This window comes from Chiloscyllium plagiosum, unplaced genomic scaffold (assembly GCF_037043375.1).
Source record: "Chiloscyllium plagiosum isolate Xiang-an unplaced genomic scaffold, Cpla_swu_hap1 HiC_scaffold_32, whole genome shotgun sequence".
NCBI lineage: Eukaryota > Metazoa > Chordata > Chondrichthyes > Orectolobiformes > Hemiscylliidae > Chiloscyllium > Chiloscyllium plagiosum.
The window spans coordinates 27,871,729-27,887,252 of record NW_028270170.1 but is presented as its reverse complement, the minus strand read 5'-3'; the positions used below and the strand labels follow the sequence as shown (position 1 = coordinate 27,887,252).

The window sequence follows — 15,524 nt, the reverse complement described above, 5'->3', positions numbered from 1 at the left end:
AAACTGACCCCTGAACAAAAATCCTTCCTGCTTTTATACCCACTTCCACACTTAGTCTCAAACAAAAATTCCACCTGTTAGTGCAAAGCCCATCGGTCTTTAACTGGCCAGCACTAGGACTTGTGAGGTAGAATTCCTGCTCTTGAGAGCTGTCAGTGGCAACATCATCAGAAACAGTGATTGCTGTCCGGAGATCTGCAGGGAGTGCATTAAGAATTGTTACTGGATCCTACAATAAAGGTGGTTGGAGGTTAGTGCAAGGAGGTTCCCAGACCAAGAAGGCTATGGGATTAAAAGGCAAGTGCCACAGTAGCTGTAAGTAACTCGCCCATTTCCCACCATTCACTTTTCCTGCAATTGGGGATTGAGTGCCTCTGTACATGGTACACCTCCCATTTTCATGAAGCTACAGCCAAATTCAAAAGATTTTGCTGGGAGGCAAGGGCCATTCATTTAATCCCTGAGTTCTGCTGTTTGGGGTTGTAGCTATCTAGTAGCTCATTCACATCCCACTAATTGCTATCCCACTGTAAGTGAGCAATTGCACCTCCCATTTAATCATGGTTTCCCTTAATGCCGACAGATTCTTGCCTAAGTGTGCACCAGATAGGGGTGTGATGAGTATCTGGAACTCACTATCTGTAAGGCTGGTAGAAACAGAAACCCTTGTGACATTTTTAAAAGTATTTAGATGTGCATTTGCAATGGCAAGGTGACAAGGTTCTGGCCAAGTGCAGGAAGATGGGATTAGAATCATTAAATGGTTGTTTTTGACCAGGACAGACTCGATCTTCCCATTGCTGCATTCTGAATTAAATTTCACAGTGTTTTCATTCCTGGCCTTTGCAGCCAGGAAAACTTTGAAAGATTTTGACCTTGGTATTCAAGGTCTAATACTTGCTTTCAAATCCCTCCGTGGCCTTGCACTTTTCTATCTGTGCAACCTCTTGCAACCCTTCAAGACATTTACAATCCTTTAATTTTGGTCTCTGGTACGTTCCCATTGCTCCCTCATTGGTGGCTACACCATCGGTTACCCAGGCCCTGGGCTCTGGTGTTCCTTCTCTGCAGCCCTCCATCTCTTGTGAGTCATTTCCTGCCTTAAAACCCACCTCACGACCAAGCTTACATCTATCTGACCTAACGCTTCCTTATGTGGCATATTGTTCTTTTTTAAAAATCATGCTGCTAAAGGCATTATGCAAGGGTTGACTTCTTAAAACAAAAGATTACTGGAAACATTTGCAACCAGTGAGAATATAATGGTTCCCCAATCATTGTCCTGATCAGGACTTGAGATGATTATTAAGAGTTTCCAATAATGAAGAAATTATATTCGTGGAGACTGTAGTGTCACCCCAATAGTTTATGTTGCATCAGTGACATTAGTTAAGTATGAAGGACATTGGGACAAGCCAGGCATGTTAGATATATTGGAGAGGTGGCCTCAATCTCAGGATTAGCACAAGATTGGAGGAGCATGTGGTAGTTCATTCATGCCCTAGTTATATTATCAAGCCTCTAGGATAGCACTGCTGTTCCATCCAGCATGTTTCAATTAGATTACAGCAGATTGGCTCGCTGTGTTACAACTCATTCATATCCTGAGGCCTAAGCTCAATGTCTGCACTACAACTTCAATTATTTATGCCAGGTGCCAGATCAGCTTGCTGTGTCTCAGAACCTCAGGCTGAAATGTTTACGACCCAACCCATCCAGACCACTATGAGTGGATTCAGTATAGCAGGCCAACTTGTAGTGTTCTAACTATATACCACAGGCTAAAATAAACATGGTGGTAACGTTGGATGTGCAAATTATTTTGATGGAAATAGCCAGAACCTCCAGAGAATTTGTACCAGAATCCATAATCACGTTTAGTCTGAGCATTTCATGGATATTTTAATTTAGAATGGGTCCAGAAGCAGGTGCAAGTAAAGAAGGAAGCAAAACGACACGCCAAGCAAAACAGTTTAAATTTATTAAAATAAAGTCTGAGTAACTCCTTTTGTTTTGATTACCTCCTTTTCCTGCCTTAGGATTTTGATCTGGTGTGCTGCATTTTTCCTTACCCTTGGTACAGGCATAGAAGTGAATTTCACTGAGACCAAATCTCTTTTTGGAAAGTCATGGTAGATAACATAAAATTGTTCCATGTGATTAAGCATTCCAGAGTAAAATCATATCAAAAATTCAACCTGAGTTTCTCAATGAGATGATTAGAAATGTGAATCTGTCAGTGTGAGATGGCATGTTTATCACAATTACAATACAAGTTCAAAGGGCTAGCCCTGAGCAAAAGCAGGAATGAGAATTTATGAGCAGAATGTAGCTCAGAGCAGGATAATACTCCTATAAAATCGCAGAAAGGTATAGCGAGAGAAATTTGTATGTTTGACATGCATTAGTGCTACATCGTAGCAAGATGTAATGCAGCCAGGGTGATGCGGTTAGCTGAAGGGGTTTGAGTTGTTGTGGTCAAATGTGCTTTTTATATCCATGTTTTGGCCTGGAGCAATGAGTCCTGATATGGTGGAAGCTGTAACTTTCTTTCCATCGTGTGATAGACTGGGACTCTCTCCTCCGCTTACTGCCTGACATTGATGTATGTGAAAAAGGTTTCCAGGTCCTGAGTTGAGTCTGAAACCCAGAGCTTCTGATGAGTGGTAAGGGCCACACCCACTGTGCCACAGGACTTCATTATGGCTATTAAACATCATGTGGTCGGTCCTCACAGGGCACATCTTGGTAAAAGATACCTTTGATAGATTTGTTGCCACCACCCTCTTTTCTAGTAAGGATTGACAGAGTCTAGCTGATCTAGTGTGGTAGAGAACAACTGGTTTGTAATCTAACAAGAAGAGGCTCTTGTCTTAAACAAGTAGTTTGTTTGCAAGTTATATCACTATGGTATACATTGATAGTGAGATTGCAGTATTGGGACTTCTTCAAGCTATCCTCATATTAATGTCCATATAGAATCATAGAATCCCTATAGTGTGGAAGCAGGCCATTCGGCCTATTGAGTCCACACCAACCCTCCAGAAAGCATCCCACCCAGACCCACCTCTATCCTTGTAACACTGTATTTCCCACCGTTAATCCATCTAGCCTACACATCCCTGGACACTATGGGAAACAGAGCATGACCAATCCACCAACCTGCACATTTTTGGACTGTGGGAGGAAATCTGAGCACCCAGAGGAAACCCAGGCAGACACAGCGATAACATTATCATCTTGGGTAGTGCTTAATGCTGTCCTCAGAATGAACCCTTTCAAAGCCTAATGCACTTATTCAACAACGTAGAGCACAAGTAGACTAAACCATGAACATGAAGCATTATATTAAGCTTTGATGTGCCAAGACTGCACTTATCCTGCCCCATACAGACATGCTGATGATGCTGATTTTGTATTTCTGGTTTATGTCAATTTTTTTTCTCATTGTAGGAAAATGAAGGGCAGGAAAAGGTCTCCTGATTCATCAGGCTTGCCCTTCATTCATGTGGATGTAGTAACAACATCTGTACATTTCCTTTATCAAACCTTTTCACTCATCCCTTAGCTGTCTCTTTCTGCATGAAAGGAAACTCAGCCTATCTGATCCGATTAGGTCTGGCTGGTAAGTATTAGGAGAAAGTGAGGACTCCAATGCTGGAGATCAGAGTCAGAAAGGGAGGCTCTGGAAAAGCACAGCAGGTCAGGCAGCATCCGAAGTGCAGGAGAGTCGATGTCTTGGGTTTAAGCCCATCATCAGAAATTTTAGCATGTTGTCATTCCAGATCCCAGTGAGTGAACTATTTTTAAAAGTATATATTCTAATTTTAGATAAGTTAAGTAGGTGGCAAGTAAGTAAAGCTTATTCATTGACAGACAATGGTGATAATTAACATTGAGTATCAGTCTCAGTGCTCTTTATAATCTTTCTTGATGTGGTTAGCCTAGTAGTTTGATTTTTCTGGCAGTCTGACCAAGAATTGTTCAGCCACATTTTCTACTGTGTTATTTTAACACCAGTATTAATCCATTTCAAATAAAAGTGTCTAACTGTGAAATTGGTATTAATGTTGAGAAAATCTAAGTAAACACTTGCTTGCAAGCCATGATTAACCATTGAACAATGTCCGGAATTACTCTTGCAATTTAAACACAATGTATTTGCTGATTATGATGTGGAAATGTTGAAATCTTCAATTGCTATCACTTTCTGCATAGTGCTGTGTACCTCAATGAAGCTGCATAATTTCTGTCTTGAAAGTAAAGGCTAATGCAAAATTGGAGTGTTGAACACCTTTATGTTCACAACATGTCTCATTTGAAAGGTTGTTCCTTAAAGAGTCGAGCATTGCAATTTAATGTTCATCTCCTTTACCATTCCTGTGTTCATAAGAGTTACGAGAAGAAATTGAAAATTGAAAACTGAAAGCTACTTCTTTGTACTTGCAGTTCAAACTTAGGTCTAAACATTATCACTTACGTCCTTCTGCAAGCTTACCAGAATTAGTAACTTTGTTAAATATAATAGAATGTAAATATTGCTAAAATGAACCTAACCATAAAGCCATATCAAGTGATTATTATACTATTGAAGTGTGAGCCAATTAATTTTGGGATTTTGTTGAAAAGGTTAATCACAGTATGTTTCTGCTTGCAGCTGATATACCTGCCACCACCTTGGGGAGATTGTCAGTCTTCAGCTGTCAACACAGACTTTTTCCCAAGCTATAGCATCACAGCTTGTAGGATTGACTGTGAAACAAGATACCTGGTGGAGAACTGCAACTGTCGGATGGTGCATATGCCAGGTAAACGAGAGCCAGTGTTTCTGCTTATACTATTTCACAATCTACTGTGTGACATTCTGGTAGTTAGAAAATAACTTGAAATAATAATAGTGCTGCTTTACAAACTGCAGTTTCCAGGTTTGGGCTGTCATATAGCAAGTAACATTCATGCCACACAAATACCAGACAATGACTATCTCAATAAAAGAGAATTTACTTGTCACCCCTTTGACATTCAATGGCATCACCATCACCTAACCTCCCACTACTAACATCTTACCAACAGATACTGAACCACTAGTTGTATTAGTATTGCAGCCACAAGGGCAGGTCGGAATCTCTCAACATCAGGAAAATATTCCACTTTGTCTTTCTTACACTCGAAGTGAATAGCCTTATCTTGAACTCCATCTGTCAGAGAGTTGTCCACTCATTTAGTTTGGCTTTGCCTCTTCATAGCTTCATCCACTCATCTACACAACCTGCTTTGCAACTCTATTCTTACAAATCCATAACTTGTGCAGAAACTGGTTTAGTTGCTGGAAATGTTAAATCATTGAATCCATTACATGTTCGGATTCACCAAAACTATATTTAGGTTAGCCACAGTGTCCCTGGATTCTTTACTGTCACTTGACAGTTAGTCAATAATAAATTTTGAGAGTTGCATTTATGATCCACAGATTTGATTGTTAGCCAAATTTCACAGGATTGGAATCTAAGATGACAGTCATTACATAGATTTCGAGAGTTCTGTAAGCAGCACAAGGATGGTTTGAATCAAAGACTATTGCATCTTTCAGGGTAAAGTAGGTGAATTTCTGAAACTGTGGAGGATCCAGAGCTATGAGAAGAGAAGAGCAATGGGAATAGTTTTGGACTGACTAAGGAGCAATTGCCAGGAAACTGGGATCTGCCTTTGCTATAAAAATCAATGCATCTGAACCAATCCCAGAAATACACTGCCACAATATCTGAAGAAAAAGATATTTTATATTTTTCTTTATCTAAAATGATCACAAAAGGACAATAGAATATTCAGAGTTTCACATCAAGCTTCTGTGCTTTTTATTGCAGGTGATGCACACTATTGCACCCCTGAACAATACAAGGAATGTGCGGAGCCAACATTAGGTGAGTTGGTTTCCCCTCAGCTTGTTGGACTGGGCACAATACTAGGCAAGAACAGCAATAATATGCATTTCCATGGTGTTGACAACATATTTAAATTCACAAGGCACTTCCAATTTGACACAGAATTGCATGAAAAGATATTAAGACAGTTGTTCAAAGGCTTGGCCAAAGAGTCACTTTCGAAGACTATCTGAAAGGAAGAAAGAGTGGAAGACAAACAGAGGGATTTAAGGAAGGAACACCAAAGATAGGAACTTTGGTAACTGGAAATACACCCCAACGATGGAGCGATTCAATTCAGGATGTTCCTGAACTTGGAGTTGGAGGAGCACATAAACTTGACTGCTGTGAGGTTGGTGGAGATTACAGAAATAAGGAAGGACAAGCCCATAAGATATTTTAAAACAACTCAGGGAATTTTAAAATGAAGATGTTGCTTAACCAGAAACCAATGTAGAACAGGGAGCATAGAGCTTTGGGTGAGTAGTCAGAGACCCCTTTGGACAGGCCCTGCAGCCTATCAATGCAAGTGACAAAAATTAATCAATCTCAGAATTAAAATTTACAGTTGCCCTATCATTAACTGTTGCTTGAGAAAATTAGTCCAGAACTCCTCACCATTTAATGGTGAGAATGTTTTCTCATTTCACTTGTGAAAATTCTGTTTTTAGTTTTTAAGAGTATGCCTCCTTGTCCAGGCTCTGATCAGAAGAAATAGTTCCTGTTGTCAACTTTTTCAACTTGATGCCTTGAAAGCTTTGAATAGTGCTCAGCTCTGACAGTAAAGAAAGAATTACATTTGTATATTGCCTTTTACAATTGCTGAATGTGCTTTACAGCTAGTTAAGCACTTTTGAAGTATAATCATCCTTGTAACACAGGACTCTTGGCAATACGTTTACACTCAGCAAACTTCCATAAACAACAATGTCCTAATGACCAGGTTTTTGTGAAATTGGAGAAGGGATAAATATTACCAAGAAGACTATGGACAATGCTCCTGGACTTCTGCAAAATAGCATCCTGGGATATTTCATGTCTAACTGAAAAGGCAGACAGAATTTTGGGTTAATATCAAATCTGAAATTCAGCACCTCTCTCACTCAAGTATTAGTACCAATGTTTGGACTCAAGTCTTGAAATGGGTCTTGAACCTGGAACTTTCCTGACTCAATTTAGAATGCTTCAAAGTGAGCCACTACTGACACAAATGCAAGGTGCAGACAAAAGTGCTTTATATAATTCTAAACAACCAACAACAGTGTGGTACAAAAGCAGAAATTGCTGGAGAAACACAGATGTTCTAGCACCAGCTGAGAAGGGAAAATAGTAACTGGGAAAAGGTGGGATTTATGCTGAGACACAGGAAATTTGATAATGCCTCTAGGATAATGGTTAAATCCAACTATACTAATGAAATTGATGTCAGTGGTGGCTGCTGGCAGGGGGAAATGGAATATCTACACATGGAACTGTGACCCAGCCTACACAGTTAAAGGAATGCTCTTTCCTACCCAGTTATGTACAGAGTTAGTAAAGTTTGTTGTTCATTGGCATGAGGAGAAATTTAACTCTGTCTGCAACTCAGTACGATCCTACTACAATGACCAGATGATCTGTTTAGTGATATTGATTGAGGGATGAATATCGACCAGAACGCAAAGGATAATTCACTTGTGAGCTTACGTTCAGGACTAAACAACACAACGTATATCTATGTAGTGCCTCCAGTGTTTTGTAGAAGCATTATAAAATGAAGGTATGACATTCAACTATGAAAGATATGTTAGGCAACTAAAAGCTTAGGTTTATTTTAAGACGTGTATTAAAGCAGGAAAATAAGATAGAGAGGTGAAGATATTCAGGGAGAGGTTTTGCAAGCTTGAGGCCTAGCCAGCTAAAGACAAAGCCATCAGTACTAATACATGGAAATGTAGTAGAGGCCTGATTTAGAGGAGCACGGATATCTCCACGGGTAATAGGATTGGAGGAGATGACAGATAAGAAAGGGCTAGACCTTTATAAGAAAAACAAGGCTGAGAATTTTAAAATTGAGATATTGCTTGACTAAGGTCAGCAAGAACAGAGACAATTTGATTTGGATTGGATTTTGATTTATTCTAGTCACATGGACCCAAGTAAAGTGAAAGGTTTTGTGAGCAGTACAGGATGATCATAGTAAACAAGGACGTACAGACCATAGGGTGCTTAGACCAATCGAGGCTTACAGGTTAGAGTTGCACAGGACGTGCACAAAGGCAAGTTCAACACTATTTGAAATTAGAGAGGTCATTTAGCAGCCTAAAAACAGTAGAGAAGAAGTTGTTCTTGAACCTCTTGGTGCATGTGTTCAAGCTTCTGTATCTTCTGCCTGATGGAAGAGGTTGGAATAAGGAAATTGATGGGAGTTAACGCGCAGGCAACAGACTTTCAGAAGGAAGAACTTGGAGAAGTTTGGTCTGATGAAACAAAGGGCAAAAATGCAGATGTTAGGGGCCGCTGATGTATACTCTCAATTAGGATTTTGAAAGTGTGGTTGTTAATGAATTGGACGAAAGCGATCTCTGGTAACACACACAAACATGTGCAGTTTGGAACAGAAGAGGTAGATGAATTGAGAGCAATACAAAGAAGCAATCAAAGATGGTCTTACATTGATTTGGTTTGATTTATTTATTGTCATGTGTTGTTTGTTACAAAATGCAGTAAAAAATGTTGCATAGTGTCGTCAATTTCCAGCACCATCTTAAAACAGAGCAAGTTAACCAAAACATAGAATATAAAGGCAGAAAAATAAAGAAATAAAGTTCAACTTTACAGTCCTTCTTGTCAAGTGCCCAGCCATGGGCCTGGAGCACGATGGCACAGTGGTTAGCACTGCTGCCTCACAGTGCCAGGGAACCGGGTTCAATTCACGCCTCAGGCAACTGTCTGTGTGGAGTTTGCACATTCTCCCCGTGTCTGCGTGGGTTTCCTCTGGGTGCTCCGGTTTCCTCCCACAGTCCAAAAATGTGCAGGTCAGGTGAATTGGCCATGATAAATTGCCCGTAGTGTTAGGTGTAGGGAAATGGGTCTGTGTGGGTTGCTCTTTGGAGGTTCGGTGTGGACTTGTTGGGCCGAAGGGCCTGTTTTCACACTGTAAGTAATCTAATACCTGGGACTGAAGTAGTGAAAGGAGTAGCAAACTGACATAGAACTGTGAAGCTAAAGGGGTGATGGTAAACATGGCTTTGGGAGTTTTTGTGAAGAGAGAAATTAAGAAAGGAGAGTGAATGTAGAAATAACTTCATTAATTGACATGAAGGTTGAAAGCAGCAAGAATGAGAAGTGACTTAAAGCAGAGACGGAAGAATACCAGTGTTTGTTATCCATCCTTTATTGGCCTATATCCAAGTGGTTTCCTATGCTTTTTCAAAGGGCAGTTAAGAGGAATCAAATTGTTGTGAGTGTGGAGATCCTGTAGATGGGACCAGGTGTGAGTGACAGGATTCCCTCTCTAAAAGACATTAGCAAACAAAAATTAGTGATAATTTTATGGTTACTATCACTGGGAATCAGTTTGAATTCCAGATGCATTAAATGAATTCAAATTGCACTAGCTGCTATAGTGGGATTTGAACCCATGTCCCCAAGGCATTAGCTTAGACCTTTGGCGTACCCATGCAGTGATATTACCAATATATTACCATCTCTTGCTGATAATATTTCCAAGGTACCTGGATCAACAAAAGTGAGATGCTTGAAGGAAGACTGAGAAAAATAGATCAAGATTTCATTTAAGACTGAGATGAGGACAGTCCTTTTCTTCAGAGGGTGATAAATCTTTGGAATTCCCTACCCTAGAGAACTACAGAAACTTTGCTTTTGAGTATATATAAAGTAGGGGTTGATAATATTTTGATTATCAGTAATGTCATGGACTACAGGGACACTGTATAAAAAGTTGTGAAATTTTTGATCAGTCTTGATCTTATTCAATGGTGGAGTAGGTTAGATGGGCTGAATGGCCTATTCCTGCTCCAATATTCCAATTTGGTGGTCAGAGCCACACTGCCACAGCGATCATGTGGACAAGCAGTGAAAGGTCTAACCAACTGGGATGGCTTCATTTACTGGTCAAGTGTCATCAACTCTCAACCAGATTTCCATCATGATGTCGATGCAATCCATCCATGGATAATGATAGTCTTGTTCTCAGATGAAGGGACTTCCTGGAAGAGGTGCCAAGAGATTTGATCTACTGGCAGTGCCAAACCTGGGGAGGGGTGAAATGGGTGGGAAGGAGATTGACAGGATTAGCCATGGCTTTTATTGGGGGCAGGGGGAGGGGGGGTTGTGGGGAATTGGTGGGAAGGGGTGCGAAAATAGCAGAGAGTAAATGGTGTTACTGCTCATTAAGAGGCAGTAACAGATACTTGATAAGCTCTTTGGAGGGTGCCAATAGACACACAGAGGAAGATGGCAGATTTATTTAAGATGTGATTCTGGCAGGACTGTTGGAATGAATTTGAGAGGGGAGAATATCTAACTTCCTTACCAATGAAACAAGGTATGATGACAAGATGAGAGGAGTTATAAAGATGGAAGTAGGAGAAATGGGTTCAGATCTGTGCATGTGACTCGATGCAGAGAAAATTTCTGTTACACACACCCAATTAAAAATATTAGGATACATGAAGGCCCAGATCATCTGGTCTGGATCAGAAACCTTATTTCTGAACCTAATCCAACAAAAAGAAATACACACTTAACTTCTGCCAATCTTCCTGAGCAAACATCTGATACAGGATCCTTCAGAACGAACATACTGCAGTAAACCTCGGAAGAAGTAATACAGAAAATCTGTGCACCCACTTTTACTGGTATTCTGGTAAATACAGAATTTCAATCCCTAAAAGCTTCTTTGAAAAGTCACGGAATAAAGGTAAGTATATAAGGATGGGATGGATAGGGGTTGATAATTTAAGTGGGTAAGGAGCTGGGTAAGTTAAGTAAAGGGAGAGGATACATAAGGGAATAAGGTGGGTATGGTAATTGGCAAGGATTTAGAATAGCAGGAAAATAGGATGGTGAAGGAGTAGGTGTCCACATGTAGGTGAGTGAGAGGTGAATGGAGTGACCATTGGGTGGAGGTGGCCAGTGCGTACGGTGACTGGAGGATGGGGTGGTAGGTAGGGGTATTAGGGAGCTGGCTGAGATGTATACTGTGGTCGGTGGGCCAGGATATTGCAGTCGGGAGAAGTTGTCAGGTCAGGGGTGAGTCACATTGGACAGAGTATCAGGTGGGATCAGGGAAGTCAGATTGTAGTGTTGTGTTGGGACAGGAGATAGTGCAAGGATAGCCAGGGTGTGAGGGGGGTAGTCTGGAATCCAGGGTTAATCACAGGGTTGAGGTGAACATCCGGAGTTAAACTAGGTTTCTCTGTGCAACAGGTACTGGGTAACAATCCAGATAAGCACCTCGAAACACAAGTCTCAGTTTGAGACATTATTGTGGGATAGACCTGGAGAGCATTCAAGCTTCTGGAACAATTCCCAAAGAGTCCTCATGTTGGAGCTTCCAGCACTGTTAGAAACTTCCGTCTACCCAGAAACTAGGCTAGGATATTGTTGGCAGGAATATAGAGCAAACATTAGGAGCAAGTTCAGAGATGATGTCAAAAATCCCATGGTGAGATAAAGTCAAATTAAGTGAGGCAGAGGTGCCATTGGGCATCCAATGAATTGCTGTTCAAGTTCAGAAATGAGTGAAGACTGAAAATTGTTTGAATGGCAGGATCGAAAAGAATGCATTGATGGAAGTACTTCTTAGGAATGAAAATCCAGGAAATGTGTAGAATGTTTGCGGGAAGAAGAGAACAGCAGCTGCACTCAGTGTCACCTCAATTCCGAGAAGCATGACTCTGGTTTCAGTTTGTAGCTGAACCTTCAAGCCCAGTCAAGCCAGGGGACGGGTCACAGGCCCAGAAGTGAACTGTGGTGAAGGAGGGGCTGTCAACTGATCAAAGTTACTTTACAATTTAAGCAAGAGAATAGCGGATCAGAGCCATATAAGCTAAGCTTTCCGAAGTACAGTCCAAAAGTATAGTTTTAATATCAAGAGAAGCCCAGAAATTTGGAAGCTAAATTTGAGAAGGACACAGCCCTCATTGAGGAACGTAAAACGTAGGTATGTTCGGCGAATGGGCACTGGTGTTTTATCAAGCAGTTAGCCTATATATATTACAAGATGAAAGGGCACAGATCCCTGTATTCAGCAGTGTTGTTGCAGGATTGTTGTAAACATGCCAGAGCGTCCCTTCCAGTCACTAGCATTTAATAGCTTCAGATAAAGGTGATTACATCAGTGCAGTACATACAGTTATTATCCTAATTTAATGTACTCACAGTCCACTTCCTGTTTTGAAAATTGAATTTTCAAGTGTTTACACACAGCTCCCTAATTTGTGAAGATGTTCTACATTAGTATTGCATGTTGCTAGCAACAGAATTTAAATGGATAGAGTAGATGTTATTTAGACATTCATGCATGCACCAGAGCATGCTTGAGGGCTGAAATGATGGCTTCCGTTCACCGAGTTCAGAGTTCTCTAAAAATAGCAAGCATTGCCAAGATTCTGGGCCCCAAGTTTTCAATTTCACCTGAGCCTTCGAAAAGGTATGAACTGGTTCAGATCATCAGCCCACAGCCAGCCATACTGATCAGTCTGTCACCATTGGAGGGTTTGGCATAACCAACTCCTCTGGAACGTTCACGAGTAAAGCCAGTTTTTGAAAGGTTCATGGTTCAATACATATCAGAGGTGTCATGAACCATAGTTGGGTTGAGGGAATCTTTCAAAAGGTAAGTATAAAATGCCAGCATGCCTCCTACTCCAGGCTGTGTCCTCCATCCACTCCCCATGCCTCTCCTGCAAACCATGGCTCCTCCATATCCCTTAACCACTGTATACTTTACAGAACTAATGAACCCTAGAATGACAGTAGAATGTGTTAAAATGCATTAAAGATTAACTACTTCATAACATTCCACTATGTGAGAAAAGGTTATTTTATACAGAGTAATAAAAAATTCAGTCATTCAGATCCTTTAATGTTGCAACAGCACAAACTGACAACACTTGAAACCTCTTAATCTTGTGTAATTACCCATATTACAATTGACTAGATAGCTAAGAGTGGAGCTGTCAATTAAACAATGTTTATGCTGAGGCTTGGGTGTTTCAGCATTATAATGGAAGTCTGGGCTATGAACCAAAAATGCCTTATGACTCTTGACGTTACAATAGAATCCCGACTTTGTGGAGACAGGCCCTTCAGCCCAACAAATCCACACTGACACTCTGAAGGCTATGAGCAGAGAGTGTTCAGCAGGAGAAGATAAAAGGTAGGGAGGAGGGACTTGGAGGAGGGGAGTTGGAAATGTGATAGGTGGAAAGAGGTCAAGGTGAGGGTGATAGGTCGGAGTAGGGTGGAGGCGGAGAGGTCAAGAAGAAGACTGCAGGTCAGGAAGGCGGTGCCGGGCTGGAAGGATCCGGCTGAGACAAGGTGGGGGGAGGGGGGATGAAGAAACTGGTGAAGTCCAAGTTCATCCCCTGCGGTTGGAGGGTTCCCAGTCGGAAGATAAGACGCTCCTCCTCCGACCGTCGGGTTGTTGTGGTTTGGCGGTGGATGAGTCCAATGACCTGCATATCCTCGGTGGAGTGGGAGGGGGAGTTGAAATGCTGTGCCACAGGTTGGTTGGGTTGGTTCGTCCGGGTGGCCCAGAGGTGCTCCCTGAATCGCTCCGCAAGTAGGCGGCCTGTCTCCCCAATATAGAGGAGGCCACACCGGCTGCAGCGGATGCAGTAGATGATGTGGGTGGAGGTGCAGGTGAATCTGTGGCGGATATGGAAGTTTCCCTTGGGGCCTTGGAGAGAAGTGAGGGGGGAGGTGTGGGCGCAAGTGTTGCACCTCCTGCGGTTGCAAGGGAAGGTGCCGGGAGTGGTGGTTGGGTCGGTGGGGGGTGTGGATCTGACAAGGGAGTCGCGGAGGGAGTGGTCTCTACGGAAAGCTGATAGGGGAGGGGAGGGAAATATATCCTTGGTGCTGGGGTCTGTTTGGAGGTGGCGGAAGTGACGGCGGATGATGCGCTGTACATGGAGATTGGTGGGGTGGTAGGTGAGGACCAGTGGGGTTCTGTCCTGGTGGCGGTTGGAGGGGCGGGGCTCAAGGGCGGAGGAGCGGGAAGTGGAGGAGATGCGGTGGAGGGCACCGTCGACCACGTCGGGGGGGAAATTGCGGTCCTTGAAGAAGGAGGCCATCTGTGTTGTACGTATTTTGAACTGGTCCTCCTGGGAGCAGATGCGGCGGAGACGAAGGAATTGGGAGAATGGGATGGCGTTTTTACAGGGGGCAGGATGGGAGGAGGTGTAGTCCAGGTAGCTGTGGGAGTCGGTAGGTTTGTAGTAGATGTCCGTGTTGATTCGGTCGCCTGAGATAGAAACAGAAAGGTCTAGGAAGGGGAGGGAGGAGTCCGAGACTGTCCAGGTGAATTTGAGGTCGGGGTGGAAGGTGTTGGTGTAGTGGATGAACTGTTCAACCTCCTCGTGGGAGCACGAGGTAGCGCCGATACAGTCATCAATGTAGCGAAGAAAAAGATGGGGGGTGGGGCCAGTGTAGTTGCGGAAGATGGATTGTTCCACATACCCTACGAAGAGGCAGGCGTAGCTGGGGCCCATGCGGGTGCCCATGGCTACTCCTTTTGTTTGGAGAAAGTGGGAGGATTGGAAAGAAAAGTTGTTCAGGGTGAGGACCAGTTCGGTCAGTCGAAGGAGGGTGTCGGTGGAAGGGTACTGGGTGGTACGGCGGGAAAGGAAGAAGCGGAGTGCTTTGAGTCCTTCGTGATGGGGGATGGAGGTGTACAGGGACTGGATCCAGTCCCTGTACACCTCCATCCCCCATCACGAAGGACTCAAAGCACTCCGCTTCTTCCTTTCCCGCCGTACCACCCAGTACCCTTCCACCGACACCCTCCTTCGACTGACCGAACTGGTCCTCACCCTGAACAACTTTTCTTTCCAATCCTCCCACTTTCTCCAAACAAAAGGAGTAGCCATGGGCACCCGCATGGGCCCCAGCTACGCCTGCCTCTTCGTAGGGTATGTGGAACAATCCATCTTCCGCAACTACACTGGCCCCACCCCCCATCTTTTTCTTCGCTACATTGATGACTGTATCGGCGCTACCTCGTGCTCCCACGAGGAGGTTGAACAGTTCATCCACTACACCAACACCTTCCACCCCGACCTCAAATTCACCTGGACAGTCTCGGACTCCTCCCTCCCCTTCCTAGACCTTTCTGTTTCTATCTCAGGCGACCGAATCAACACGGACATCTACTACAAACCTACCGACTCCCACAGCTACCTGGACTACACCTCCTCCCATCCTGCCCCCTGTAAAAACGCCATCCCATTCTCCCAATTCCTTCGTCTCCGCCGCATCTGCTCCCAGGAGGACCAGTTCAAAATACGTACAACACAGATGGCCTCCTTCTTCAAGGACCGCAATTTCCCCCCCGACGTGGTCGACGGTGCCCTCCACCGCATCTCCTCCACTTCC

At 43.1% G+C, this 15,524-nt stretch overlaps 1 protein-coding gene across 3 annotated transcripts in view; it reads left to right on the top strand.

The window, feature by feature from the left end:
• Positions 1-15,524, top strand: part of LOC122539947 (acid-sensing ion channel 2-like) — a 1,269,818-nt gene that overhangs the window by 1,171,027 nt on the left and 83,267 nt on the right. For all 3 annotated transcript variants that reach the window (XR_015752504.1, XM_043675161.2, XM_087977878.1), the window contains 2 exons: positions 4,658-4,808; positions 5,865-5,921. Coding sequence is in view for 2 of the 3 variants with exons in the window: in XM_043675161.2 (XP_043531096.1) it covers positions 4,658-4,808; positions 5,865-5,921 (208 nt within the window). In the remaining variant the exon portion in view is untranslated. The remainder of the gene's footprint in view (positions 1-4,657; positions 4,809-5,864; positions 5,922-15,524) is intronic.